Genomic DNA, 27,559 nt, shown 5'->3' on the forward strand with positions numbered 1-27,559 from the left:
ACTTCTGAGTGTGCATATTTATATCTAGAAAACGGCTTGCACAATTTGAATAAAATTGAAGAAATTTGATTATCTAGGCGAGTTCAAAAGTACAAAATAGTGTCGACCCTAATCGCCCCCTGCCACACCTACTTTTGTATACATGATTCGATCCAGGAACTTGTATGTATGGGAATTCGGGAAAAAAATAAAAAAACAAGTGTTTTGCTAAGATTTCTTGATTTTCAGGCTCTAAATTTGATTGCATATTTAGTTTTGACTTCATTAACTGCAAAACACCACGCAATCGGGCTGTTGGGTTGGAAAAACAAACATCAAAAAGCTCCCTAGCTGAACACATTATGTAAAAAATACTCGTAAACAAACACTTGTTGCAAGAGAAAGCGCAAGTTTCTGCAGACAAAACTTACTTTTTTTAAAAGATATAATTGTTTTCTTTCTTTAAATAAAAACACTTTTTTCCCATCTGACCCCTCTCAAAATATATGGCTTATCAAAGTTAGTACTTACCACGAACAAAGAAGCTTTGATTTGGACTCTCAAAAAAATTTAAATTTACATGTAGAAAAAAAAATATGCAGTTAGAATAATTATATTTTCTCTCCTGAATGTGAAAGCAAAAAAAATATCATATGTTCCTTTTTTCTTCAGTAAATGGTCTTTTAACCGGGAACTACAAATCTTACTCTAATAGCGTTTTCGTTTGGGAATTCTTAGAAGCGTCCGGGACTGTCCGATCCGGAATGCCAAACGATCAGAGTTAGATACTTTTTTTTTATTCTGAAGTTTGGGTTTCTTTGTATTTGTGAAACATCAAATGCGAACGTCTGATGAAAGTTTTGTTTTGTTTATTTTTTTTTTATTATCATTAAGTTATCTATTTTTGTTTTCTTTCTTCACATTATTTTAATATAGTTTAAAGTTTGTGCATAGTTAAAAATCTTGAAATTGTGAAATGAATAACAAAGAATGACATTTCATTACTTTGACGTCTTAAGTGTTAACATGTGTGCGTGATTCTGGTTTTGATTCTGCCTCAAAATTCGGAATCGATTTTCTCTTCTTTTCAGAATTAGAACTGTCATTGAGTGCCAAACGATCAGTTTCAGAATCGTTCGGGAGAATTCCGAACAGTCCCGGACGACCAAACGAAAACGCTATAATTGTTTGTTTTTTTTATTGATCTTCTGAGGATCTCTGACAACAGAAAATTGAACTTTATCATAAATTAACTGTCGATTTATTCATTCAGACTTATTACCTTGAATTTGGCATACTTTCTTCACATTTTTGGCAAATTCTTTTTTTTGAATTTTTTCCACTAGTCGCCGCACTGTGCGACCCAGGCAAAAACACATTTTTTTCTCTATATCAAGTGAGACATCAAAAGAAGGGTCTATTTTAACTCTATTCATACTAAAAACCAAAAGTTTGTTGGAGGTCTGATTGCTGAGTTATTTGCATCCAAACATTTTTTTCCTTATTATTGGAGGCCGATATCTACGAGCCAAAATTTTAAAACAAGCTTTGGCTCAAAGATATATGTTCACAATGAATAGGCCTATGCCTTTAGCTCTTTAGGTTAAAATGTTACAAATGTTTTCTTCAGATTTTCATCTTTCTTTCTTTCTTTCTTTCTTTCTTTCTTTCTTTCTTTCTTTCTTTCTCCGTCTATCCTACCAATAACACATAGATAGCTTACTTTTTTTAAGGACGTTTCTAAGGTTTTGAATATTTAAAAGGTATACGTACAGTCACAAAATTTAACAGTCCAAACATCACTCATAAATTTTTAATTTTTTCTAATTTATTGTTCATTCTGAAAAGTTCAGAAACATCTATTCTTTCTAGATCCTTTCTTACCCTTTCGTTTTCTATTTTTAAGATTAGCATCAAGGATTTGCTCATCTACTTGAGTTTCTTTAGTCCATTTTTGAGCTCGGATATTTAATGGTTCTTTTGGAGTTCTCAATTCGATTTCGATCATGTTCTTTTTGTTTTGTGCTGATTTTTTGTTCCCAAGTTTGACCAAAAAAACATCTGTGTCTGGATCGTCAAAAGTGTGGCACACCTGCGGTAATATCGAATTAAATAAAATTTAGTAAATACAAAAAAAAAGAGCCCAAATATTACAAATCCACAACAAATACATTTATTTATTGTAATGATTGTAAGTAAAAGCCTTATAAAAGAGTATCAATTTCTGTCGTTAAAATACAAACCACAAACTCTATTATTATATTTGCATTTGATTTAGTACAACGTCTAGAAGTAACCAAAGTTTCCATTGGTCTTGTCATATTTAATTCGAACATAGTCATTTGGTCAATGCATTTGTCATTTATCTTTTATTGTAGACGGTTTTAATTTTTAAATCATTAATAAAAGTCCTAGATTACCTTATGCCTTCCAATAAAGCTGCGGTCATAAATAAAATTGGGTTTTTTGTTTTCTATCTTATTCTCTATCCAAATTTGTGCAATGCGGAAAATAGAGTTTATTAGGTTAGGTGAATGGAAATCATGTTACGCAACTACCAAACTTTTAAACCTAGATACGAGTCCATTGGACTATGATGAAGTTGAATAGACTCCATGATTTAAATGAAAGTTGTTGCACTACATACACGCTAAGTACACATTAACGGTCAGTAACGAACGACCGAACGGACGATATAACTCACCTCAATTCCTTTCTTCTTGGCTGCTGCATTGATGCCACGTAACGTACTGTCTATATCATTGGCTTCAACTTGGAAGCAGCAATTTCGTATGTCGCTCGGGGTCTTGCGATATGCGTCCACACTTTTTATTGGTGGCAGCTTATTCAATAGTGGTATGTTAATACTGTCTCCACAGCATGAATCATTTCCTGAGTACTTTATGTTACCTCGAACCATCGGTAATGATTTATTGTTAATGATATTACCCCCTATTCGTCGTTCGATGTGATTTCGAGCTAAGGAATAATTTTGCACAAGGTCATTGAGGTTATCAGCGCAAATCTTTGAGTTAGCCGGTTTGCCTTTTTTGGAGGAACATTTTTCGATGTCATCGTCGTCGGGTTCTATGTCACAAACATTCTCAACTACATGAGTGTCTTTTAGAACTCGAATTGTTAAGCCACTGCCATTTAAATTGGCCTCGAATTCATCATACTTTTCAGACCCATAATCGGGTTTTGAGGGACATAGAATACACGGTTTCATTATTATATCCGAGCAATCTTCTTCCTCGTCGTAATTTTCGTCCTTATTTTCGTCTAAAATAAAATTTGAATGTTAGCATGGACGAAGTTTGTGTTATTTATGTTTAAGTTTTGGATTTTGACTTAGAACATACCCTTAATTATTTATTATTTTGTTTACTATGAATTTTGGGAATTTCTAATTTTGTTATCTAATTTTGAATTGGTCCATATTTTTTGATAAGATGTTTCATTTTTTGCAGAGCCTTGGCTTTGGCTAAAATGAAAAAAAAAAAAACAAATACTTTTGATTACAGACAAATCCATTGCTTTATGTAATCATGAATTAATTTAATTTTTTTTAATTTAAATCATATCAAAAGTACAGGCAATGAAGTTATGAATAAGTCCAAATGTTCCAAATAAAATAAAACTTCATTGCCAACAATGGATATTCAAAAATAATAATTACATAACCGCCCGCGGTGCCAAAAAAGAAAAATTTTTTTTTCGTTAATTGAATAAACAAGTTTTATTGATATGTACGTAATTTTGTATAAACAATTGATATCAACTTAATTAATGAGATGTGTTTTAAGAGAAAATCACAATTTAAATTTTCGTTCATCGAACTTGTCAATTTAATGTTGATGGCTTTATATTTTATATTGTGATGATGATGAGTAACATAGTAATAAAATTAACGAAGCAATAAGATTTATCCTTGATTGCATAATTCGTTTTCGAACTGCCACCAACACCAATTGAATATTAATAAATTAGTCTAAGAACCGACATCTTATTTTTGTTGTGAGTGTAGTCAAACCTGAGACCGCAAGTTTATAGGTACATGGCTCTAATATAGAATTCAAAATTTATATTTGGCCGGAAGTATCATGAGTTCTATTGGTGGGATATGTTTGCAATATTGAAGTACCTATATACCTAGGACAGGATATCATTTCCTGTGTTTAAAATGAAAATACAATTCAGGTTGTATCTCACACAGGTTGGAAACATCGGGTTTTAAAACCCCAGAAGTCTGGTTCGATTTAAACAACAAAACTGCCAGATTTTTTAAATTTAATTAATTATTGAAGAACAAATCGTTGCCGTATACCAAAATCGTTCTAAGTCACAAAAAGCAAATTTTACAGGGGACGATTTTTAAGTTTCAAATTGGTTCAAAGCGACAATTTTCTGCTCGTTTGCCATTCAAGTTATGTTTTTTATAAATTTTATACTTTTCTCTTGAATAAAATATACAAGTTTACCTCAAAAGTAGGTGCATAACTATTTTAAAATATTTTTTAAAACTAAAAACCCAAAATTGGACATAGAACAATTCCTATACAAGTACGTTTTTTCCTTAAATAAAAAGTGGACTTAGAACAAAATATGATGGGACTTAGAACAATCAAGAATACTCGAACTCATTTTCAAAATGCTACTTCCCTGTGTTTATTGTTTTATGTCCCATTAAATTACATTATCTGCGGAATGAAATTTTTTCGACGGTAAAGAGTGGATTTAGAACAATTTAGCTTTAAGCCGAAAATTTGAATTCAAAACAATATAAAATTAGAAGTTTTTTCTCTTTCGCCCATTAAAATTATAGGAATTCATCTAGAATTATATTCGTTTTTGTGAGAAAAGTTTTCATTTCTATTTTATTGGATCTTATAACTATAAAATTATATTCAAGTATTTTAGCTTAAAAACACGTTAAAATCAATTACTTTTAGTTATTTATTTTGCTTAAACAACTACTAATATGCTATATTCTTCATAAATTTGTACATGTCTCATACAAAATATTAAATATTATAGTAAAAATTGTCCCAAGAAATGTGAACAGCGCATCTTAAAATATCAACATTTAAATCATCATTTTAAATGGCACTGCAATCAGTTTTTAAAGTTGGCATTATTTTATTATAGGTTTATCATTGCACACCTATTTTTAAGCATTATAAGGATTTTAGTTTTAGTTATTCCGGGAAAGCTTATTTTGGGATAGGTATAAACAGATTAAAATTTTATTTTGTTGTGATATGATGATCAAAAATTTATAATCTCAAGTTTTACACTATGAGATAAAAAACATTTATGGTCAAAAAGTCATTGCCGAGAACGGTTTAGGACTATGAATAAATAATGTGGTTTTACCAACTTACATAATTCTGCCTGTTTTTGGTATCTCTGGAATATAAACTCTTATCAAAAAATAATGAAAAGACATAAAAAAAAACAAGAAGAAATATAATTAATTCGTCGAAAACAAAAACTAACTAAAGGTTTTTTTGTTAAATAACACTAAAAGGTATGACCACCTAGCTAGCAAAATCTGGAGGTTTTCAGAAAGGCGATTTGAAATATTTATGTTGTTAAAAAACTTATTTTCGTCTAGAGTTTATGCGAGGAACTAACAGTTGTAGAACAAACAAAATTTATTTTTTGGTTCTCTATCGAATGGTGTAAACATTTTTTTTAAATCTCTTAAAAAAAAAAGAAAAAAATAATCAGACTTATGTCGGTTCGCATAAACTTAATTTTAGGTAATATTTTTACTTAAAAAAAAAAAATAATAAAAAAATTGGCACTAGGTGAGCAAGGCATTTTTGTGTCATTTTAGTCTTTGGGAATCATTTTAAAATCATAACTTTAGTCACTAATTCAAGTTTGTAACGAGTAAAAAATACGTATTTACTTTATATGGTTATGTTAAATGCATATACATATGCATCTTCACTCCCAACATTAGCTCGGGCACTTGATCTATTTCTAAATTTATAACTAAAAACAGTTGTTTATATGAATTGGTTTTTAAAAATTAAATTTCAAACTCAAAATTTCGAAAAACAAAATTTTTAAGTTAGAAATGATATTTTTCAAAAATGTTAAGTTATTGTTTTTATAGGTACTCATATTATAATTTTTTTCAATTAAAAAATTAATCTCTTTCAGAAATAACGAAAAATAAATTTTTCTGAGAAATAACTTTTTTACTTAACATGATTGATTAACTTTAAGGACATTTGATGCGTTAAACAGCAATTTGTTTGGAGTGTTTCAAAAACGATCATAATTCAAGGGTACGTTCAAAAAAAAGTTGTAAATTTTAATTGTTCAACATACATACCTATTTCACACTCATCATCACAGTCCGGACATGGGCAACCTCTAGAATGGTTTTCTTGATCATTTGGTATGCATTGATGAGATTTGCTTTTGTTCTGCCTACTATTTCGTTTATTTTGACCTTAGAAGAAAAAAACAAAATGAAGACTTTATATACCTACGCAACTTAATTTGTTTTATCAAAATAAGCTTTTTTTAGAAAATTTTTTTTTCACGTTTTTGTAAAGAAGACTTAAAGCTTAGCGTTTTCCTCCTTTTTTAAATTATACTCACATCTATCTTCTTCATCTTCACACTCTCCACATGTACAATCTTTTTCAGCATTTGAACTAAAATACCTCTTGCAAAGAGTAGCATCATTTACTTCATCCTTTTTACAAGGTGCTCTCACCTTAGGACAACATGAAGAAGGTGATGGTTTTCCAAATAAAAATGGCGACACAATAGTTGGACCCATGCATGCCAATCGCATTATCAAAACAATATTCCCTGTCTGCAGTCCTCCACTCATATTCGACAAAGCTAATAACTTTTTACTCAGCTCATAAGTTGGACAGAGTTCTTCTTTTCGTGTGGCCGATGAATCTGCTGCTCCACAATCATTATCAATGACCACCTTATTCTTTTTCGATATCGATGATCTAGCATTTGCTTTGGGATTTTTCAAATGTGCATTCCAATTTGGATTTCTTGCATAAAAGTCATCCGTAACTTTATCGAACATTCTGTGGACAGGGATTTCCGTAGCTCCAATTAAAAACTTACATTGGTCTGTTCGCTTTTTGAAAACATGCAACTGCAATCGATCGGTTCTCATGATTGGTGTTTCCAGCGAGAACAAACAACATTTGCCACTTTTCCTTGCAGTGTCTATGCAACCACCGAATTCTTTGTCGCAAATCGATACGAATACGTGCGAACGAAAAGTCAATTCGCAACATGTTGGGTATTCTTCGGGGGCGCACATATTTGGTCGGGTGATCAGCAGATCGTCCACAACAAATTCGAACATGTACAAAAAATTTTGAGCCATTTTAATTGTTTGTAAAAAAGTTCAAGAAAATGAAAAAATGAAAATCCGTAAAAATCTAAAAATTGTATCGAGAAATTTTGAAAATAAATTACAAATTGTCAATAATTCAGAATCAACTACTTTGATTTAAGAATTTATTTTGTACAAAGTTAAGCTTTTTTTTTAATTACAAAGTACAAAGTTACATTATGATAATTTTCTATCTTAAAGTACCTAATTAAATTTTAGTGTTTTTTCATTTCTTGGATTTGTTTGAGAAGATATTCCATTCTGTCCTTCATGAGGGGTTGGCCTCTTGATGTTTTTTTGCTAATGACTTTAGTTTTCTCTAAACGTTTCTTCTTAAATTCCATTATTCTACGCTCTTTTTCCGCTTTCTCAGCTTGTTTTTTCTGTCGAATGATTTCTGCTCCTTTGTTTTGTCTGGGTGGTTGCTGTTGTTTTGGTTTTGCGTTTTGATTAGGCTTCGGTTTTGGTTTGAACTACAAATAAAAAAAAAAAAAATTAACAGTTATTAGAAAAATTGTAATCGTTAAACAGAAAATAAGTGGTGATGGGAGGAGTGTTTCGACTGCAGCAATTCTCTTATATTCAGGCTGCAGCGGAAGAATTTTACAAATGAATTTAATGGTGGCGTTCATAGTTTTCGTCAGGATAAACACCTCACAGGGTCTACTTCAACATAATTCAGACCTATGTAAGACCAATAGCGAACGGTTGAACCGATCTCCTGTTTTCGGACATAACTTTTAAACCAAATAAGGACAACGATTTTCGAACAATTAGGGCTAGACGCTATAAGGCAGATAAACTACCTTCCAAGAAATAGAATGGGAAGAGCTAGAGAAAATAAAATTGAAGAACTACATTTACAACCCTGACTCCTATCGTCAACATTGACTGGAGCAACTTGCTTGTAAGCGGATATCCAGAGTAGATTTTCTTAGCAAAACTCAATGGGTTTAACTCAAAGTAATGGTAATAAGGACATAAGCAAATAATGATATTTACAGAATTCCCTTGAATAAGAGACTTGCATATCTGGATTTTTTGCTGAACGAACTCGCTTCAGGGAATGCAAATTGAATCCTTACACAGTAACGACAACAAATTTGGAGAAATCCACAAATGTTTTGGAATTTTGTTAATACAAAGAGAAAATCTTCAAAATTTCCAAAAATGTGATGACTGATGAACTGTTTCAAACTGTGATATGTTTTCGGACTTTTTTTTTAACTAGTTTATAGAAACAGTAATTTTTGTGATATAAAACTGTGATACTTTCAAACTGAACGCTATTTTAGCTGGAATTAATTAAAAAGTCAAACTCTCCCAATATTGCTGATTTTAGTCTCATTGGATAGATAAATTGACAAGCTATAATTTCATATAATCATATACAATTAAGGTCAAAACATTCACTACTTTTCACTGGCTGCATAAAAAACATATTCAAAAGGCATGTATTCGAAAAAAAAAAAAAAAACAAAAAAAAGGCTACTTTATTCGTTTACTGAGTTTGTTTTAACGGATCGATTGTGAATATTTTAGTACTTTAACAATGAATGATGTATCGAAATATCCAGCCTTATTGTGATTTACAACTATCAATTGATAGTTGATAAAAATTAAATTTCGATATCTTATTAATTAATTTAAGCAGACAATGTTTTTAAACGTTAACAAAAATCTAATTACAAAATTCCATTAAAAAGTTGACCATTTTTGTCTATAAATTAGGTTTAAAAATCCCAAACTTCAGTATTTATCAACAATCGATTGATAGTTGTAAATCAAAAGAGGGGTGATAGTTATTTCTAATAAATTGTTATTATATTGAACTTTTGTGTATGAACTTTAAAGTACAGTATGTTACAAGCACCGATTTTATATAACATGAAAGTTTCTAAGCTTTTAAAAAAAAGTTATGAGTAGGCACACTCTGGAAATAATTTTAAAAAGTAGCTAGACTATATGGCTTTTTGTTTTAAATAAAACTATGTCCTACAAGAGCAAACTATTCAGAAAACCCACTTAAGATTTTTAAAAACGAGTTGAATGTTTTGACGGTTTTTTTTTATTTGCATTAACATATTACCTTCTATACTTAATAAAAACAATGTTGGCATTAAATGACTCCATTTTTTAATTAAATAACCGAAACAACAACATAGATGCGAAAAAACCTTTGCAATAAGCGTATATCTTTTTTAAATTTGAAAATTTGTTGTTGCTCTCATTAGTGAAAATTTGTTGTTGCTCTCATTAGTGTCTGTTGCACCCTTAAATTATCATTACACTGTGATAGTTTTTAGAACTTTTTTTTGCAACAGAGCGGAGACACATCGATTTTAGTTAATTCGAGTGTGCTGAATTCAGTGGTGGCAACCGGTTTAAAAATTTGGCTCAGGTTTTCGAGATATTTTGAAAATAAAATCTTAGGTCGGGACTATTAAAATACTGATAATTTTGAATAATTAAGTTTTTTTTAAGCAGTTTTTAGTTTAGAGAAAAGCTATTCCTGTATATAGCTATATATTTAACACTATTCCAACCTAGATTGTTATGTTTCGGTCGCTTACACTTCACTTTTTCATGTTTTTTTTTATTTTTTGACTTTCAAAGCCTTTAATATGGATGCAATTTGAGTTTAACATTGATTTGGGATATTTTATATTATTGGCATGGCATATATAGTTCCAATAATATACTGCAAATAAAAGCAGTCAAAATAACGTTTTTTGCCTTTTATAACTGTAATATTTAAAAAAAGGAAGCCAAATAAATATTTATAGCTTCGGATTCGAGTTTAGCACCCCTTTCACCTTTAGAAAAGTATATTTTGGTTCTTGTGGCAAAAAATAAAGTATAATTTTGCTTACCAGTGTTATTAAATACATTTCCGTAGCTTAATAGACTGATTTTCACTAGTGAACTTTTTCAGGTTTGCAGTATTTTATTCATTTTTGGAATTATGTATATGCTATGTAAATAATATAAAATATCCCGAATCAATGTTAAACTCAAATTGCATCCATATTAAAGGATTTGAAAGTCAAATACAACAACAAAAAAAAACATGAAAAAATGAAGTTTTTGTTTAAAAAATGCTTTGTAAGCGACCGAAACATAACAATCTAGGTTGGAATAGTGTTAAATATATAGCTATATACACGAATAGCTTTTCTCTATACTAAAAACTGCTTAAAAAAACTTAATTATTCGAAATTATCAGTATTTTAATAGTCCCGACCTAAGATTTTATTTTCGAAATATCTCGAAAACCTGAGCCCCAATATTTTCCCCAGTTAAAATGTTCCCCTCTGTGAAAATGTGATAAAAGAATATTCTGAACAACTGGTTTTGAATTTTTTTCAAATCTATAGAAAACTTTTATCAACAAGTCCTGCTGTATGGATCAGAAGCAAGCATGCACTTTGACAAAGTTGGATGGGAATGCTTTGGATTATATTGAGAAAAAAAATAATTGGTGAATGGAGAAGATACAACGATGAATTTTGTAAAGATTTCCAAACAACACATACCTAGTCAAATGAGTAAGGTTGCAAAAGCTGAGATGGCTAGGTTATATGTATGTTGCTTAACACAACAATGTTTAATGCTGTTTTGGATTCCAGCGCAACTGCTACTCGGTCAGCACAAACAAGTGAAAGGGACCTCAGCCAATTTGGATGAACCTGACTAAAGTGTACGAATGAACATTGACAATGGAGGATTCCCAAAATAAGCTCTGTCTACCATATGAGATCCTAGTGTCTAATGCGGCTAAGGAAGATTTAGATTTTGTAGGGTCGCCTATATTACAATAGAGAACAAAAAAAAAATAAAAAAAAAAAAAAACACTTTGCATCAAAACAACTTAGCTGGTCAATAACGAAAAAAATCGAGTAGCTCAGAAAACAATATTTGAGTTGTCAAGGCAACAACAAAAATATATTTGAAAATTTCGTTTGAAAATTTTCCATTCAAGTTTGAAATTTTAAACCGAAAAGACTTTTGCTAGAGAAAAAAAAAATAAGAATACATTTTTGGAAAGTTCTAGGGCATTTTGTGATTTGAAAACGTGAAATAAAAAAAAAATTCCTGAAAAATACTTTTAATCCGAATATAATCTACCAAACCATATTGATGGTTACATTAGATATTGGAGTTTAACAAAAAAGGAATTAAAAAAATATATAAGAGTGAGATTCATTCTATCCAAATAGTGCTGTGCATCTAAGATACATCTTTTAAAGATGCCATTCAATCTCTTATAAAGTTTTGCTAATTGCGACGGATTTCAATATTTTAAAGAGCAAAAGCCGAAACTATTAAGCTTTGAAAAATTTATCGTTTCTTAATCCAGTGCGAATCAAGAATTGAAATAAGTTTCGAGGAAAAAATATCAATTCAAGAAATTTTCAAGAAATTTTAACAATTGTGGCGTTACTTTTTTGCTGTTCTTAATAATTTTTTTTTATTCATGTTATTTTGATTATTCTAATTGTGTATACATATATGTTAAATTGTGTTCGTTTTCATATTTTCATTAGTTTTAACCTTTTTTTTTAAATAAGTTGTTTTATTCTCTGATTCGTGGAAGCTTGTGCAGGGATTTCACTCAAATTTGGGTGATTTTCTTAATTTTCTCAATTTTTCAGGTATTTGAATCCAAACAGCTTGTGCCCACAATCTAAATGGATACAGGTATGTGATTTTGTTTTGTTGTTTTTTTTTTTATTATTTTTATAATTGTAATTACATTGAGTTTGAGTGAATTTTCTTTTATAATCTCCTTTTTAAATATATATTAGATTTAACTTTATCTATACGATTTGCTAAATTAAAATACATAGTAATTGAATAATTAAATTTCATTAATTTTAATTTTCTTTCAATAATTCTGATTAATTCGTATAAACAATCCTATTTTTGTGAATAATTATTACATAATTACTAGTAATAAATAAATCTTAATTCTTTTGAAAATGAAATGAGCAAGTTTTCGCTATTTTTATTTTTGTTCAGAAAAATATTAGTATGAAATACTAAACTTCATGAGGAGCGACTGGTGACGGATGGGACATAAGAGTCCAAAAATTAACTGAGTCTCCGTAGGTGAGGCTTGAGGTCTTATTATAGGGGCTGTCGCACAAATCTGAGCACGCGGCAGCCAAGGAGCCTTCTCAGAAATGAGTTAGGCAGAGGGAGGGAATGCTCAAGGGTGCCTATTACACCATGGTGCCCGTGTATTAAAATGACTAATAGGTTAATTGGAAAGCAGAGATTCTTCGTTTACTTCCGGCATAATTAATTTTTTTCTATTGTTCTATAACGTAGCTTAGTTTTAATGTCCGTTTTGTCAGTCTGTTCAATTATAGTTTTTCAGTCCTAGATTATTTTAATTTTGAGATTTTTGGTATTTAGAATGTTAGTTATTGATAAACCAGGCATGATAACAATGCGGTAGTCCAGGTAGGCGGGTCAAAAAAAACCCCCCCACATCCGGCGAGCCAAGCAAAGCAAAAAAGCATGTCCGACCTGGCTCTGCTTCCTGGACACCCTTCCATCCATAATTTTGTGTAGGATCTGTACCTACAGGATGGAAGGGTTGACTACATTCTCACCTTCATTGGTGGGAAAGGGTCTAAACCGTTACAATTTGATCACTTTGAAAAATTGTTGTAATGAACAGAAGGAGGAATATTACTTCTATTTCGGGTTAAACTACTAAAAAAAGAAGGAGGAGATAAAATTCTTGGAGTCATGAAAAGGAAAGAAGCATCAGAAAAAGTTGCTTTACGTTTAACCTGCTATTCAAAGGCCAAGGGAACAATGGATAGTGTAATGGAAAGAACCATATTGCTGAAAATTGTAGACATATGAGATTCTGTTTGAATAATGTACTATAGAGGGTATGCAACTAAAGCTCCACAGAACTGCTATAATAGTTACTTAAAGCAATGAATTTGCTTCTGGTCTATAAATATACATTTATTATGTTCGTGTGTGAAATGGATAAATGGAATGAAATTAACAAGATAATTTGGGTTTTTCTTTTTTATATGAAATTTATGTTTTGCCTATTTTAACAAAGGGCTTCTTGTATTAACCATTTTTATACAGAATTGAATTGAATTGAATTTCTTTATTGAGTCTTTTAGGTTACAGTTGCTGTCTTAGTCTAAAAATAACAATTCTTTACTACTTTACTTAAGTTAAACTGGCGGCTATAATGTATTGCCTGCTCTTTCAGTTGCTTTGTAATGAAAATGAATACAATGTTTTTTTTTATACAGAAAAACTTACATCTTTTGAGTGCTGCTTTTTATAGTTTCCTGGTGGATTTTTTGTGTTTTTGTTTTTTGGATTGAATTTCTTATTTTCTTGTTTAAAATTGCCCATTTTTTAACTTAATTTTTAATAAAAATCTAAAATATTATATTTTGTAAACAAAATCATGTGGTGTTTATATATTTTTTATTATAACTTCAACTCGAACTGTCACTGTTGTCACAAATGTCATAGTTCAGGTGCAAAAATAGATTGGAAATTGAGGGTATGTTCAAAAATAATGTAAAATCGGTTTTGAATCGGTTTTAACTGAGCGCATTTTTTTCAACGAATTTTGAAGTGAAGCTTGTATTTGTAGTAAAATACATCAGAAAATAAGTTTTAAAACAAAATAAATTAAATTTCGCTCAGGATTTCGCTGTACTATTTTTGTATGGAAAATTTAGTTTCGCATAAGCTTCATGGTTTTAAATTTTTTGTCGAAAAAAGTTTCATAAAATGAGTTTGAAATTTTTTACTTTGTCACTTTTTGCAAAAAGTGGCCATTGTAGTTATGCCTAAAGGCTCTATCACACCAAAGACAAACGACCGTTTTTATTTACACACCGTAAGCGCCAGTTGTACAAACGTGGTTCAGCCTTGGTTCAGAAATTTGTTTTGCCAATTTCGGCAAAATTTCGGAACAACTTTGTTAGGCTATTTTAACAGCCACAGTGCTACATTGAAATGTGGAGTTTATTAACTGTAGTCGTTGGTTAGAGAGAGCCTTTAATATATCTGTGATACAGTATCGTCGTTAACTCTGAACATTTTTTGAAATAATGGCAAGCCAAAATAAAAGAATAAATTTGCTCATTCTTTGAAAATATTTTGGCCCAAAAAGTGAAAAAGTACAAAAGTAAACATTTTCAAGTCATAACTACAATGACCTAAAAAGTGAAAAAGCGGGAGTTTTACAAAATGTTTTTTAAACCAAAAAATAAGCTTTCTGCATCATTATTTTTAATTTTGTGTCCAGAAAAACGTCAGAAAAGGAGTTTGAAAATTTTCACTTTTTGACTTTTTGCAAAAAGTGGCCGTTGTAGTTATACCTTCAAGCCTGGTACGCTGTTCGCGCTAAATTTTAGCCGAGATAAAATTCCCATACAAGAGGTATCGATAATTTGTATGGGATCCATTTTAGTTGAGATAAAATTTTTCGATAATTTTCAAACTAAAAATTTTTTGGTGGAACAATTAAAAACAAAAATTAGAGAAAGATAATTTTTTTGTCTTATAAAAAATATTTTGTATATACTCTTTTTGACAAAACTATTGCGCTAACCACAAAAAAAATATTTTCACTTTTGTGCTATAGGTCTTTTGTACAAAAGGTCAGTTTGAGCATTCTCCGGTCTAGAATAACTGTCAATTATTCAGGAGAAGAAAAATAGTCTAATGGAATGAGCAAAAATGTTGTTCGCCGTCAACGTCTTAAAAGAAAAATATTCCACATCTGAACGCCTATAAGATTTGTATAATTACTATCTACGGCGCGATTATAACAGTGTAATAACCCTTCAAGCAAACAGGTCCGACCTCGGTCCGAATCCGCTCCGCCTGAGGCGGAGCTGAGTCCGACTTCGGATCAGAAACTGGTCCGAAGGCGGCTCAAATTAGTATGGATATTATAATCACCGCGAAGTCGATTGCATATGTATTGGTGTAATGAAAATCTCCATTCCGAAAAAAAGCAGCCGGAGCAGCGAAAACCTACCAGAAAGAGGAATAAGAAAGGGATGACATTTCGCATTTGCGACCAAAAAAAGAACAAGATTATTTTTTTTTTTCACTGAAACTGTTTTATTTTTTATTTTATTTTGGCAAACGAAATTTTCACAATAAATGCAATATAAAATACAATACATTTTTTTTCATTTAATTTCATTTGATGCTGCTGCTGTTGTTGGTGTTTTTTTAGATACCCAATCGCATGTTTCACCTTCTAGATTTTTCTTCATCATTAGAGATTACATCTACAACACAAGAAGAAACAACATTTTAACCCAAACACTTTGAGCGATATATATAACATACCTTTTTTGTTTTCCATATTATTTATAATTTAATAAAATTGTTTATAATTAATAAACTAACATTATACAAACAACGACACGAGACACGACGCGACCAAACACTTCAACAAAAAATAACAAAATGACGCTTTGGTTCTTGTTGGCCTTGTCTTTCTTTTCCTTTTCTCATTTTTCACCACGATTCTCGTTCGACTTTGTGTTCATACACAAAAAGTTGCAAGTGTGTGAGTGCAAGCCCGATTTTCGCGGTCTGAGGTCGGAGTTTCTTTGTTGAACTCAGTTTTCTTGATTGAAGGGAAGGGCTGGTTTGATTCTCTCTAGGGTTCTCTGTAAACGGTAGGTTTGTTCATGCAAAGGTGTAAGCTCTGCTTAATTCTTCTCAAATTACTCTTGTTCTTCCTACACGGAGAAAAATGAATCTAGTATTTTATACTCCATATGACTAGTAAGGAAATTAAAGTAAAAAGCCCTAGATTTTAAGTAAAATTTACCTTACGTATTGAACATTTCTTGGTTCCGTAAAGTAATTTGTACAAGAAAATTATGGTGAACAAAATAAAGTAGTATATACCTTACGAGTAGCAATATTTTCTTTACGTAGAGTAAAATAAACCTTCATCCAAAAAAGTGTATGACTCTTTTCACTTTAAGATTCTAGTAAAACATATTTTACAAATTTAACTATTCTGTGAATAAGTTTTACCTTACACTAAGGTAATAATATTACCTAATTCTAGGAATTTTCCCCTATACATAGTAATAACTCTTAATTGCTGTCATTGAAAAGTCTGCCATTTTGTCTTCCATGTGTTTTGGAAATTTTTTTTTGTCAAAGCTTTTAGGTGTCCGGGTGCGGAATAATTAATAAAGAAATAAAATCTGTGTTTTTCTTTTGGAAGTGAAATGTTTTCATTACTTTTTGTGTTCCTTTATGAGTTGTTATTGGCTCCGTAATTACGGATAGCATATTTTTTTCTTGTGTTAGAATAATATATAGGTATCCATATGAATTAACATCATTCAATCTAATTAATTCATGAAGAATTAGATAAAAATTGGATCAAATAAAGTCAATTCCATTTTTATTGATGATGATGATATTTTCCTAAATAAAATTGTTTGTTTGCACCTTACAAAATTATAATAAACTAGGTAATTTATGTAATTATTGAAAAACATAACAGGGTCATACGTTACTTACTTCTAAATAGCTTTGAGGATTAAGTACGTGTTACCTAGTTATGCTTTTCAATAATTACAAAATTCAACTTTTTTATTTTAATTTTTGTAAGATAAATGCATACAATTTTATTTAGAAAAATGTCATCAATAAAAATGAAATTGACTTTATTTGATCCAATCTGGAACTAAATTATATACCTTCCATAGAGAAGTTCAATTTACTTTAAAAATCAGTATTTTCAGCCTTATAGTAAGGTAAAATATGTACCTAACTTTCTAGTAATTTCTATTAGAAAGTCATACAAAAAAAGGCTTTACTGTAAAGTTAATCCTAAGCTATAAATTTACTAGAAAAGTAAGGTGAATTCCATTTTATTGGGGAGTCATCCCTATTTAAACTTTACATTAAAGTTAAATAAACCAGAAATAAGGTAGTTCATACCTTATTTTTTCTCCGTCTAGTTTGGGTGTGTTCGTTTTGTTTGAATTCTGTTCTCATTCCTAACTAACAACCCTGTGAATTCTAACAAAAACTCACTACTTTTATACCAAAAAAAAGTGTCAACTCTGTTGAGTATACGTGTTTATTCAGTAGTGCCAACTGCAGAAATCCAAACAGAAGCATACATTTTGCGATAAACAAACAAATCCTTGACCTTCAATTTTATTTTTTCCTCATTAAAAAAAGGACAAAAGAAAATAATAAACTCAAACTCTTCCATCTGGATTTGTTTCTAGTTTAACTTTATTCCATTCCCTAGTTTATTAAATTAAAAATCATATTTCATTCCCCCCGAAACAAATTAATCAAGAACAAAAAATAAAAATGCCAAAAGCCGAAAAAATCAAGATAAATGTAAAAGACCGAGTGGAGGACAATGCGATCGATTTAAGTCTGTCTGAGCTCACCGAAGTTCCAGTTAGAGAAATAGTAAGTAAAAAATAAATCATTTTTATTTTAAATATAAAAAATGGTCCAATAGAAACATTTTCATTTATGCAATTTATTCCTTCTAATTGAACTTTTAATTCAGAAAGTTTCATCTGTCTACTGTCTAGTTAGAATGTAATACAAAATACATACATACATACATATAGGCATACAATTTTTTTTAGCATGGTGGTGTGACAATGAAAATGGAAGACCTTGACCATGATAAGTTTCTGCTTGAAGGCTCTGATTTGTCTTTTGAAAAAGAAACCACAACACAAACTGGGGTTTGGTACGGCTGATGGGAAGTTTTTTATTTCACACCTTTCAAGAGTATCCACCCTTTTTAACGCACAAAACGATTAACTACATAAATATGTATTGGTGTATGTGCTTATAGGTTTTGTGACTTTTTTTTCTTAAGAGCACCCTTCTGGTGGAGAAGTGCCTGATGCGTGAAGTATGTACTTAAGTCCTAAACTTTAGGTGGAAGTGCTAACAAAAACTGCATTGTTCTCCTACATACACTGCCGCTCATCTGAATAGGTTCACATTTTAGTTCATTTTACATTTGGCCTGTCTTGGTACTTAATGCAATGGCACATCTTTTTTATGTATGTAACGAGAGAACATCTTTATGCGCTTAGTTTAGGAGAAAAAAAATTGTCTTTGGGCCTACCGTTCTTCTCACACGGTAGCTAGACCAAATCTAGTCATAAAATCAAGCATATTTTTTGGCTCATCTGAATAGGTTCAAAAGCAAAAATGTTAATAAATGTTGAGTTGCATGGGTCTGTTGGACTCAAAATTGTGTCTGTCAATAAATCTGATTGTGTATAACCTGTAAGGATGAAAACGGGTCTTGAAAAATTTTTAGGCGCGGAAAAAATGTCGAAAATAACAGAAGCCTTTGAATTAGACCGAAACCAACGATGCATTGGGACAAAAACAAACACACGTTAAAATTTAGTAAGCAGTTATTTGCGCAATATCCAAGGGTATAGAAACAACATTAAAAGTCGATGTAACTCAGTCACAACACGGGCCGATAGATGTGCAATGATCAGAATAGCATGACTTCGAGCTAAAAAAAAGCTGAAAACCGGTATAAAATGCAGTTTAACGACGGCAAAACGGGTTGTCAGAAGTGGTAAGCATTTGAGAAGAACAAAACTTCGCAAAAATTATCACTTTACAAACCACGAAAAGAAACTCACCTCCAATCGTAAAAAAAAAACTGTGTTAGAAATTGCAGATCGAAAGTTTTGTAGAAGGAAACAGCTTTGCACTTAATGACACTGACTTCACAGTTATGTAGACACCTTAAAATAACGCTTCTCTCTACGAAGCTCATAAAAATAGGAATTTAGCCCTCAGGGCCCACTTAATTCATTTTTTTTCCTTTGACAAATCATCGGTTGCAAATTCGACTTTCACGACAATTTTTTTTTTTTATTGGAGGTGAGTTTCTGTTCGTGGTTTGTAAAGTGATAATTTTTGCGAAGTTTTGTTCTTCTCAAATGCTTACCACTTCTGACAACCCGTTTTGCCGTCGTTAAACTGCATTTTATACCGGTTTTCAGCTTTATTTTTAGCTCGAAGTCATGCTATTCTGATCATTGCACATCTATCGGCCCATGTTGTGACTGAGTTACATCGACTTTTGATGTTGTTTCTATACCCCTGGATATTGCGCAAATAACTGCTTACTAAATTTTAACGTGTGTTTGTTTTTGTCCCAATGCATCGTTGGTTTCGGTCTAATTCAAAGGCTTCTGTTATTTTCCACATTTTTTCCGCACCTAAAGATTTTTCACGACCCGTTTTCATCCTTACAGGTTATACACAATCAGATTTATTGACAGACACAATTTTGAGTCCAACAGACCCATGCAACTCAACATTTATTAACATTTTTGCTTTTGAACCTATTCAGGTGAGGCAAAAAATATGCTTGATTTTATGACTAGATTTGGTCTAGCTACCATGTGGGAAGAACGGTAGGCCCCAAGACAATTTTTTTTCTCCTAAACTAAGCGCATAAAGATGTTCTCTCGTTACATACATAAAAAAGATGTGCCATTGCATTAAATACTAAGACAGGCCAAATGTAAAATGAACTAAAATGTGAACCTATTCAGATGAGCGGCAGTGTAGCTTCTTAATTTTGCTTTGTATTTTAAAATCATAAGATGATCTTCCATTTTCAGCTTATTAGAAACGTTTGGTTATAGTTTATCATTACCGGCTGCTTGCTTTAATTTTCTTCTTTTGAGGGCAAACCTCAACTTTAACCTAACTAACCTTAACTTTAAATTGGGTTCAAGTCCATATGTTCTGCATTTCACTTTTTGCGAATTTACTTGCCGAAAAGTAAGGTGTTCTGCATTTAAAAAATTTACATTTTCTGAACAAATTCAATTCACTTTGTTTCTCTTCGTGAAATTGGTTCTTCTTACAAAGAATCTGCAATTTTTGGGCAAAATATTATCAAAAATTATATTTTTTATTATTTTTTAATGTTTTTTTGATGTTAAATTAGCACAAAATATACATGAGGCATCATCAATGTTTTTTCGTAGGTCCACTGGGAACTGCGCACTGCCTCTGTGTTCGCCACCTTATTCACTATTCTAAACTTTAATTATTTTTACTTGCTCAATAGGGCAAGTATTGGTTTCGTGCCGAAAAAAAAATTGAGGTTTTAATCAAAACCAACATTACGATGATGGAGAATTCCGAAAAAGCGGGTCTCGCAATTCCGTCCGTCCGTCTGTGCGTCCATCTGTACACATTTCCACAGCCTAAACGGGTGGACGGATTTTCTTCAAATTTGGTACAGATGATTTGTATGGAATTCTGAAAGTTGGTTTTTTTTTGTTTTTTTTTTTATATCTCGTTTAGAACGTATACCTCCCATACAAAAAAATACGATATTGCGAATTTCTCGAAAACGGCTCTAACGATTTTGATTAAACTTTGTATATGTTATATTTAAAGCAGTGGCAATAAAACTGCATTTTTATTTTTTCTCAAAAAAGTCAAATAACAAAAAAAAAATTTTTCATTTAACAAAATTTTGCCCTGAATCTCGGCTCTTCCCCAATATCAATTTTTTTTTTAATTTAGAGCCAACTTTAAAAATCTACAAGTAGAATAACATAAAAGTGCTTTGAACTGCAAGAGGAAGTACGTGCGACCCCAGTCGTGCATTTTATTTTAAATTAAAATTTGCATAAATAATAATAACAAATAATATTACAATTATGTATTTGCTTCACACGCAGTAATTTTACTTAGCCCTGATTTTTCAATCGTCAGTTAGACTATTAGAAGAATAAAAGTCAATATAAAAAAAGTTTTATTCCTAGGAATAAGCTCTATCTAAGGTTTATCTGACTATTGAAAAATTGGCCCTTAATAAACAAAATAAAAATAGAATTTTACATGCAATTGAAAAGTGATTTCAATGGCAATGGTTGAATTCATTATTGCATCACTGCCCTTGAATCACAAAATTTTGTATGGCACCAAAACAAAACCTGAACTTCGCAACATCAGCGGCCAGACAGACTAACAGACTTTCCATCGGTCTTAGATTATTTAGTCGTTATATGTTTTTGAAAATGGTACATTTTGCATTCTTTAGAAAAAAATGTCAATTTTTTCAATCAAACACAACAATTTAACGGATTTTTATTACAAATATAAAGTGGAGTAGCTTTTTTTTAACCTTTTTTTATTTAGAAAAGAGATACGGTTCAATTGCGGTTAATTTGAAATACATGAACTTATACCGCTTGCAAATATTATAACGACTCAATTAATGTTGAAAATAAAATCTTTTTTTCTACTTTTTCCTCTGCTTTAAGTGTCACATAAGAATTTATGTATGTTGAACTTTAATGCTTAAGTTTCGATTCAGCAAATGGCTCTAATTCAGATATTGGCAGCAATTTCTAATTGGAAACAAAGAAATTTAATGACATATTTGGTGCAAAATTAATATTGTCTCCCTTCACTCCACTGAGATGACCCTTTTTGTACATATTAGCACTTTTTTTTGGCTGTATGTTCATTCACGGAAAGAAAATGTTTTACACCGGAGTAATTCTTGTACTCATTTGCATATGCTCCATCACCCATCCGTTTACCTATCTATTGTAAAATTCAAATTGAATATGCATTGGTATTTCCTTTTATCGTTTCTGAAATGTTCACTACATTAAAACCCTACGGAGTAATCATAACAGTAATGGACCAGTGCTGGGACCACCAGAAAGATGCGATTTTTCACCATCTCTGTTTGTTTTAAATCTTTGATCTGTCTTACTTACTTACTAAGATCAACGCTCTGTGCACTGAGAATGACGTACACAAAAATAAGGAATGAATAAAACAAAAACGACAGTACACAGAAAAAGGATTCTCAGGATAGCATATCATTCCATTTAACGAATCTGTTTCTTAAACCAACAAGGTTTGCTCGATCACCAAGATCCACATAAGGCGTTCTTCTTTTTTTTAGCCCCGAACAGGGCACAGAGCGGGGCCTGAGCGAATAGGGCTCGCTCTGAACTGAGCGCAACCTGAACGCCCCGAACAGTAAGAAATACAATTGAGCACTGAATGGTCATTATATCATTTTTTTAAATAAACTTTCAAAAATGTCAACCTTGTTTCTTTCAAGAATTTTTCCGTCTTAACTTTTTTTGTTATGTCATTTTACAAAAAATTACTGAAGTAATCCATGCTCGCTCGATCTGCTCGGTTAATTTTTATAGAGCTCAACGAGCGCGCCCTGATCGAGCTAAAAAAAATATAATTTTGGCGATCAGGGCGCTTTAAGCTAAAAAAGTAACACAGTTCTATTTTTGACAGCTAAGTTCCCCCCTCGGGGCTTAAAAAAACGCCTATAGAGAGTCTCCAAGCCAAAGAGTCCTAATGTATTGAGGAAGACAATAATCAAAGACTCGACGACAAATTAAAACTATCAAGAGTTGTAGCAAGAAATCAATCTTTTTCGAAAAAAGAAATCAGGGGTTGCCATTTTTCAGAAAATATAAAAAAAACTAACAGGGGTTTGTGTATGGCTTTTTCGTACTTGCTTGTGTAATGAATTTAATTTATATTGAAAGTTTTTGATTGAAAAAAAAAAAAAAAAATATTTTGTGTAGTATAATAATAAACAAATTAACTTGATCTCCGTTTGACAAATTCTTGTAAACAAATGCTTTTAATAACTCAAAAGCTAGAACATTCTCTAGGATCTAAGTTTTCATAGAAAGGTTTATCTTTATCTTTCTTTATCAAGCTGTGAGCAATGTGAAGTAAAATAATAATTCGTAACGTTCTGGGGGTCAATTCCCGATCTGTGAAGCTGTGAAGTGATAAAAATTATATCATTTCAATTTTCACAGCGTTTTTTAATTTTATCACTCCACAGGCACCCCTTATGCGATTCTCAAACTCAATGTGATAAGATGTGTACTAAAAAGTACTAAATGAAAAAAAACTTTAATTTTTGAGAAAAATAGCTTATATGAACAAAAGTGTTCATAATAAACAAATTCGAATTAGCCTAGTGAGTAAGGCGGTTGCCTTTTACTCTACAGGGCTAAATTCGAATCCGGGTGAAGTTGAGATTGTTTATTTTTTTTAATTGTGTTTTTATTTGTTTATTATTTTTCACAAGAATATTGGTTTGCGATAAATAATTTATCATGTGAAAAGATTTAGGCATTTGTTTTATTTCCTTTACAAATCAAGAATCGAATTTATTATGAAAACGTAATAAAACTTATCACTTCACATTTTCACGATCGGGAATTGACCCCCTGTTCATTTAACTAAAAATGGGCGGTCACTTGTTTGTGAAAAAAAAAACATAACTTTGTGCAATTATTTCATTGGTATTTGTTTTGCAATATGATTACTTAATTTCAATTTCTTTTTTATTACAGGCTTCGTTCAAGCGTGTGACTATTTTAGATCTTTCGAACAACAAATTGATGTCCTTGGGGGTATTTTGAAAAAACGTTTATTTTATAAAATCAAAATACTTATGAAAAATTTTATTTACAGAAAACCTTTCCAACTCTTACAAACATAACAAGACTTGATTTGAGCAGGAATCAAATAAAGTTTTTGCCTGAAGATTTTGGAAATCTCCGAAATCTTAGGCATTTGGATTTGTACAACAATAAGTTGGAACATTTGCCATTAAGTTTTGGTAACTTGAATAAATTGAGGTAAGACTATGAAAATCTCATCGAACAGATTTTAATGCTTTTTAATAGTTATTTAGATCTCAAAGGAAATCCCCTTACCCCGGCATTGGCTAAAGTAGTTGGATTGTGTTTGACAGCAAAAGAATGCAATACTTCTGCTAGAAATACGGTAAGTTTGCACTCGATATCTTAGTTTGTCTCAATCAACAAAAGATGATTTTTCTTTTAGGTCAAATGTTTGGCTCGAATGCAAGAAGAAGTAGAAAAAACCAAAGAAAAACTCCAACAAGAACACGATGCTCAACTTGAAGTTTTAGCAGATGTTACAAACACCGAAGAAGCTCAAAAATCAAAAAAAGCAAAGAAGGCTAAAAATAAATCAAAAAAGACCAAAAGTGAAAATGCTTCACCAAAACCAAATCCCAATATTAAATTGACCAAATCAAAAGTCGAAGGAAACTCTCCATCGAACGCTTCTACCAAGCGCAAATCGAGTACAGCTCTAAGGACAATATTCACATTTTTTATGCTTCTAGCCATCAATATATTTATAATATACGTTATAATGTTTAAGAATCCGGAAATAGCGGAGAAATTAGTTGAATTTATACCTCATCAGTATCGCGATTGGATACTCACCAAATCTGAGTACTTTCGCTTGCGTGTTTCCGATTGGATTCAGGTCATCCGTACACCACCTGGGCACAACTGACATCTAATGTTTGCCAAGCAACCATTAACTTAGTAACTGAAAGAAGCAACATCCAAAGTTAAAAAAAGGCCACCATCATTATTTATGGTGGAACGACAAAGGCCGATTTATAAAATACACAAAAAATGCGATAAATAGAAACAATTTGCTGCCACCTCATCATCAACATCTTCATCATCATCATCAACAACATCAATATAAATAATATCAACTCGTCCATACTCAAACAAACTACCTTTAAACTTTAGACAATTCTGACATTAAAGAAAGTTCCATAAAATAGTACATAATACAGTTTTTACAGTTTATCACATGCAATAGACCAGTTAAATACAAGTTAATAATACAGTTTAGTCATTCTTTACAAAGAGTTCTTTTATCAGTGTTATTCAGTCAAAGTAATTTACGATTCTATACAAAACATATTAGGTACATGCTTATCTTCTTTAATTAATTTAATTCACACACACAATTTTTTTCTGCACGTTTTTTTTATGCTTTGCATTTAATTAATATATCTTTTAGAGTATAAGTTCAAAGGTATCTACATTTATCAGTCATTTTTTTACAAATTAAATTAATAATAATAATAATAAATAATGGTTTTATACATATTTAAAAAATTTGTAACTTTGTAATTGATTAAAAACAAATCAAAAATTTTTGCAACAAACAACAGGATTCAAGAACAATTTGCTTAATACATCAAATAGTTGAGAAGATAATTTTCTTCAAATTACTCAAGAATCACCAAATGGAGCTGTTTTTGTAAATTCAAGAAATCGTGTTCAATAAAGAAGAAGAAGCCTAAAAAATCAAGAAAATAGACAAAACAATTAGTAATACTAAAAATGGTAAGTGAGAGGAAATTATTTTGTTTTAAATGTCGCTATTCCTTTTTAATCCCGTAAGTCTATAGACAAACATTTTTGACGTGAATAAATGTCTTTAAATTTATATAAATTTAGGGGCATTCTGAAAAAAAATGGTTTGACATTGTAGCACAAAAATTGTTGTTTTTTTCGAAGAGACAGTTTATACTTAAGTTCTTAAGCGTTTTACGCTTTTTGGGACCAATTACAGATTTTACTGTCTATTCGAAAAAAACACCCTTTCAACTAATTTTTTTTTAATGAAAACTGCTCTTGCTTTCTATCCCAAATGTAACCTTCTTGAAGATTCTTCCCAATCTCAAAAGTAACATAATTGCTGAATTTCAATAGGGTACCACTATTACTTAGTTTTTCCAATAAAACACCTAAAAAAACACCCTTTCACATGAAAGAAGCTTGTAGGCTTATTTTATTTTTAATAAATAACGTAAGGGTAACTTTTATACCATTAACCCTTTCGGTACCAGCGTTACTTTCATGTAACATTTATTTAAAAATTCGTCAAAAATATTTCATTAAATAATTTTTTCGGTTTCGATGGCTTAATTGAAAGATAATAACGCCTAGTTACTGGATTAGTACAAAAAGTTAGTTTAATATTATACCTTTTTTTTATCGAGAAAGGAACTGAAATTCACATTTTGTATATGGTCATAATTTTGAAAAAATGATTTAAAAAATGTTAATCCAAAAAGTGTTTTGTTTTTTTTGGCTTAGAAGAAATAGCATACATTATTAGACTGATTAAAAAAAAATTTTTTTTTTGTTCAAAGTAATGCCGAAAATATTGTTGGAAATGACGAAAAAAAATACTGCAAAAGTTTCAGCCCATCGCAAATTTCTATTTCCCATACGATTTACATGGGAAGGATTGTGTTTCCGAGTTTGGAATTTTATAAATTTTTAATGGTTCATCAATTTTTTAATTTTAGATAATTTAAAGGACTACAACAGTATTTTATTTTGTTAGCCAATACTTGCACCGTTTACAAAATAATAAAGCAAGGGTTTGCTAAACAAAAAACGGTTTTGACTTAATATTACTTATTTTTTATTTGTTTCAACAAAAATAATGTGTACCAAATCGATAGAAAATGTTGTAACAAACAATTAATAGCTTTATTTTTTGCTGTAGGACATCCTAAAGCCGAGTTATTCCCAAAAAACGATATTTTTGGGTGTTTTCGCACTGGTTTTGCATGCGTTCATTTATCAATTGCTCGGCCATCTTTGGTGATAAAGAGCTGATTTTTCCTTTAATGCAGGAAATGAATAGGGCTACAAAAAAAGTTAGAAAAATGTCAGTCATGATATAACCTTTTTTCGAAATAATGATGAAAATGTGTTTTTTAACAACAAGAATTTGACTTTAAATGGCTGCTATTTTGTATTTGCTCACTCAAATACAATAAAATTACATTTAAACGATAGGAAATATAAGAAAGACAATGTATGTTCATTTTTTGGTCTACGACAATCTGGAGCAAAGATATTAGCTTGGAAGTAAAATATCCCAAAAAATGCATTTTTGTGAATAACTCCGCTAAAAAGAATGATCAGGTGGTGAGAAATTGGGGTTAAGCCTTTCAAATATACCCCTATCGATCCATGAAATAAAACCTGACAGTGCCTCTGCTCGCAAGGTGAAATGACGCTTTGACAGGACTATTGTGTGCGTTTATAAAATTTGCAAAAATTGAATGACCAACAATTAACCGCCGAGTCGGAACCGCTAAGCAGAAATTTACTTTTTCATGACAGTGATACTCTTGGAGGTTTAGTTAATTTCTTCCTAGAATACGAACAAGTATGTTAACCCTCGGTAGAGTATTGTATACCGTATGCACCTTTTAAATTTTCAGCGTATTTATTAGTTTCC

General features: G+C 30.9%; 3 protein-coding genes across 4 annotated transcripts; 1 reads left to right on the top strand and 2 right to left on the bottom strand.

Annotated features, from left to right (window-relative positions):
• Positions 1-1,785: 1,785 nt before the first annotated feature.
• Positions 1,786-7,485, bottom strand: LOC129912755 (uncharacterized). The gene is made up of 4 exons (XM_055991151.1): positions 6,601-7,485; positions 6,329-6,448; positions 2,684-3,261; positions 1,786-2,071 (listed from the first exon to the last, which is right to left on the bottom strand). Exons 1-4 carry the CDS (start codon positions 7,358-7,360, stop codon positions 1,829-1,831), a joined length of 1,701 nt encoding a protein of 566 aa, XP_055847126.1. The 5' UTR covers positions 7,361-7,485; the 3' UTR covers positions 1,786-1,828.
• LOC129912754 (thyroid transcription factor 1-associated protein 26) lies at positions 7,466-25,926 on the bottom strand. 2 transcript variants are annotated; one of them, XM_055991149.1, is made up of 3 exons: positions 25,914-25,926; positions 13,673-13,775; positions 7,466-7,842 (listed from the first exon to the last, which is right to left on the bottom strand). In XM_055991149.1, exons 2-3 carry the CDS (start codon positions 13,766-13,768, stop codon positions 7,585-7,587), a joined length of 354 nt encoding a protein of 117 aa, XP_055847124.1. In that variant the 5' UTR covers positions 13,769-13,775; positions 25,914-25,926; the 3' UTR covers positions 7,466-7,584. The 2 variants fall into 2 exon arrangements, with proteins under 2 accessions (XP_055847124.1, XP_055847123.1); XM_055991148.1 differs by lacking the exon at positions 25,914-25,926 and having other exon boundaries at positions 13,673-13,856.
• Positions 17,669-25,410, top strand: LOC129912753 (leucine-rich repeat-containing protein 59). The gene is made up of 5 exons (XM_055991147.1): positions 17,669-17,845; positions 23,809-23,868; positions 23,930-24,096; positions 24,145-24,244; positions 24,305-25,410. Exons 1-5 carry the CDS (start codon positions 17,741-17,743, stop codon positions 24,785-24,787), a joined length of 915 nt encoding a protein of 304 aa, XP_055847122.1. The 5' UTR covers positions 17,669-17,740; the 3' UTR covers positions 24,788-25,410.
• Positions 25,927-27,559: the final 1,633 nt, after the last annotated feature.

This window comes from Episyrphus balteatus, chromosome 2 (genome assembly GCF_945859705.1).
Source record: "Episyrphus balteatus chromosome 2, idEpiBalt1.1, whole genome shotgun sequence".
Taxonomy (NCBI): Eukaryota; Metazoa; Arthropoda; class Insecta; order Diptera; family Syrphidae; genus Episyrphus; species Episyrphus balteatus.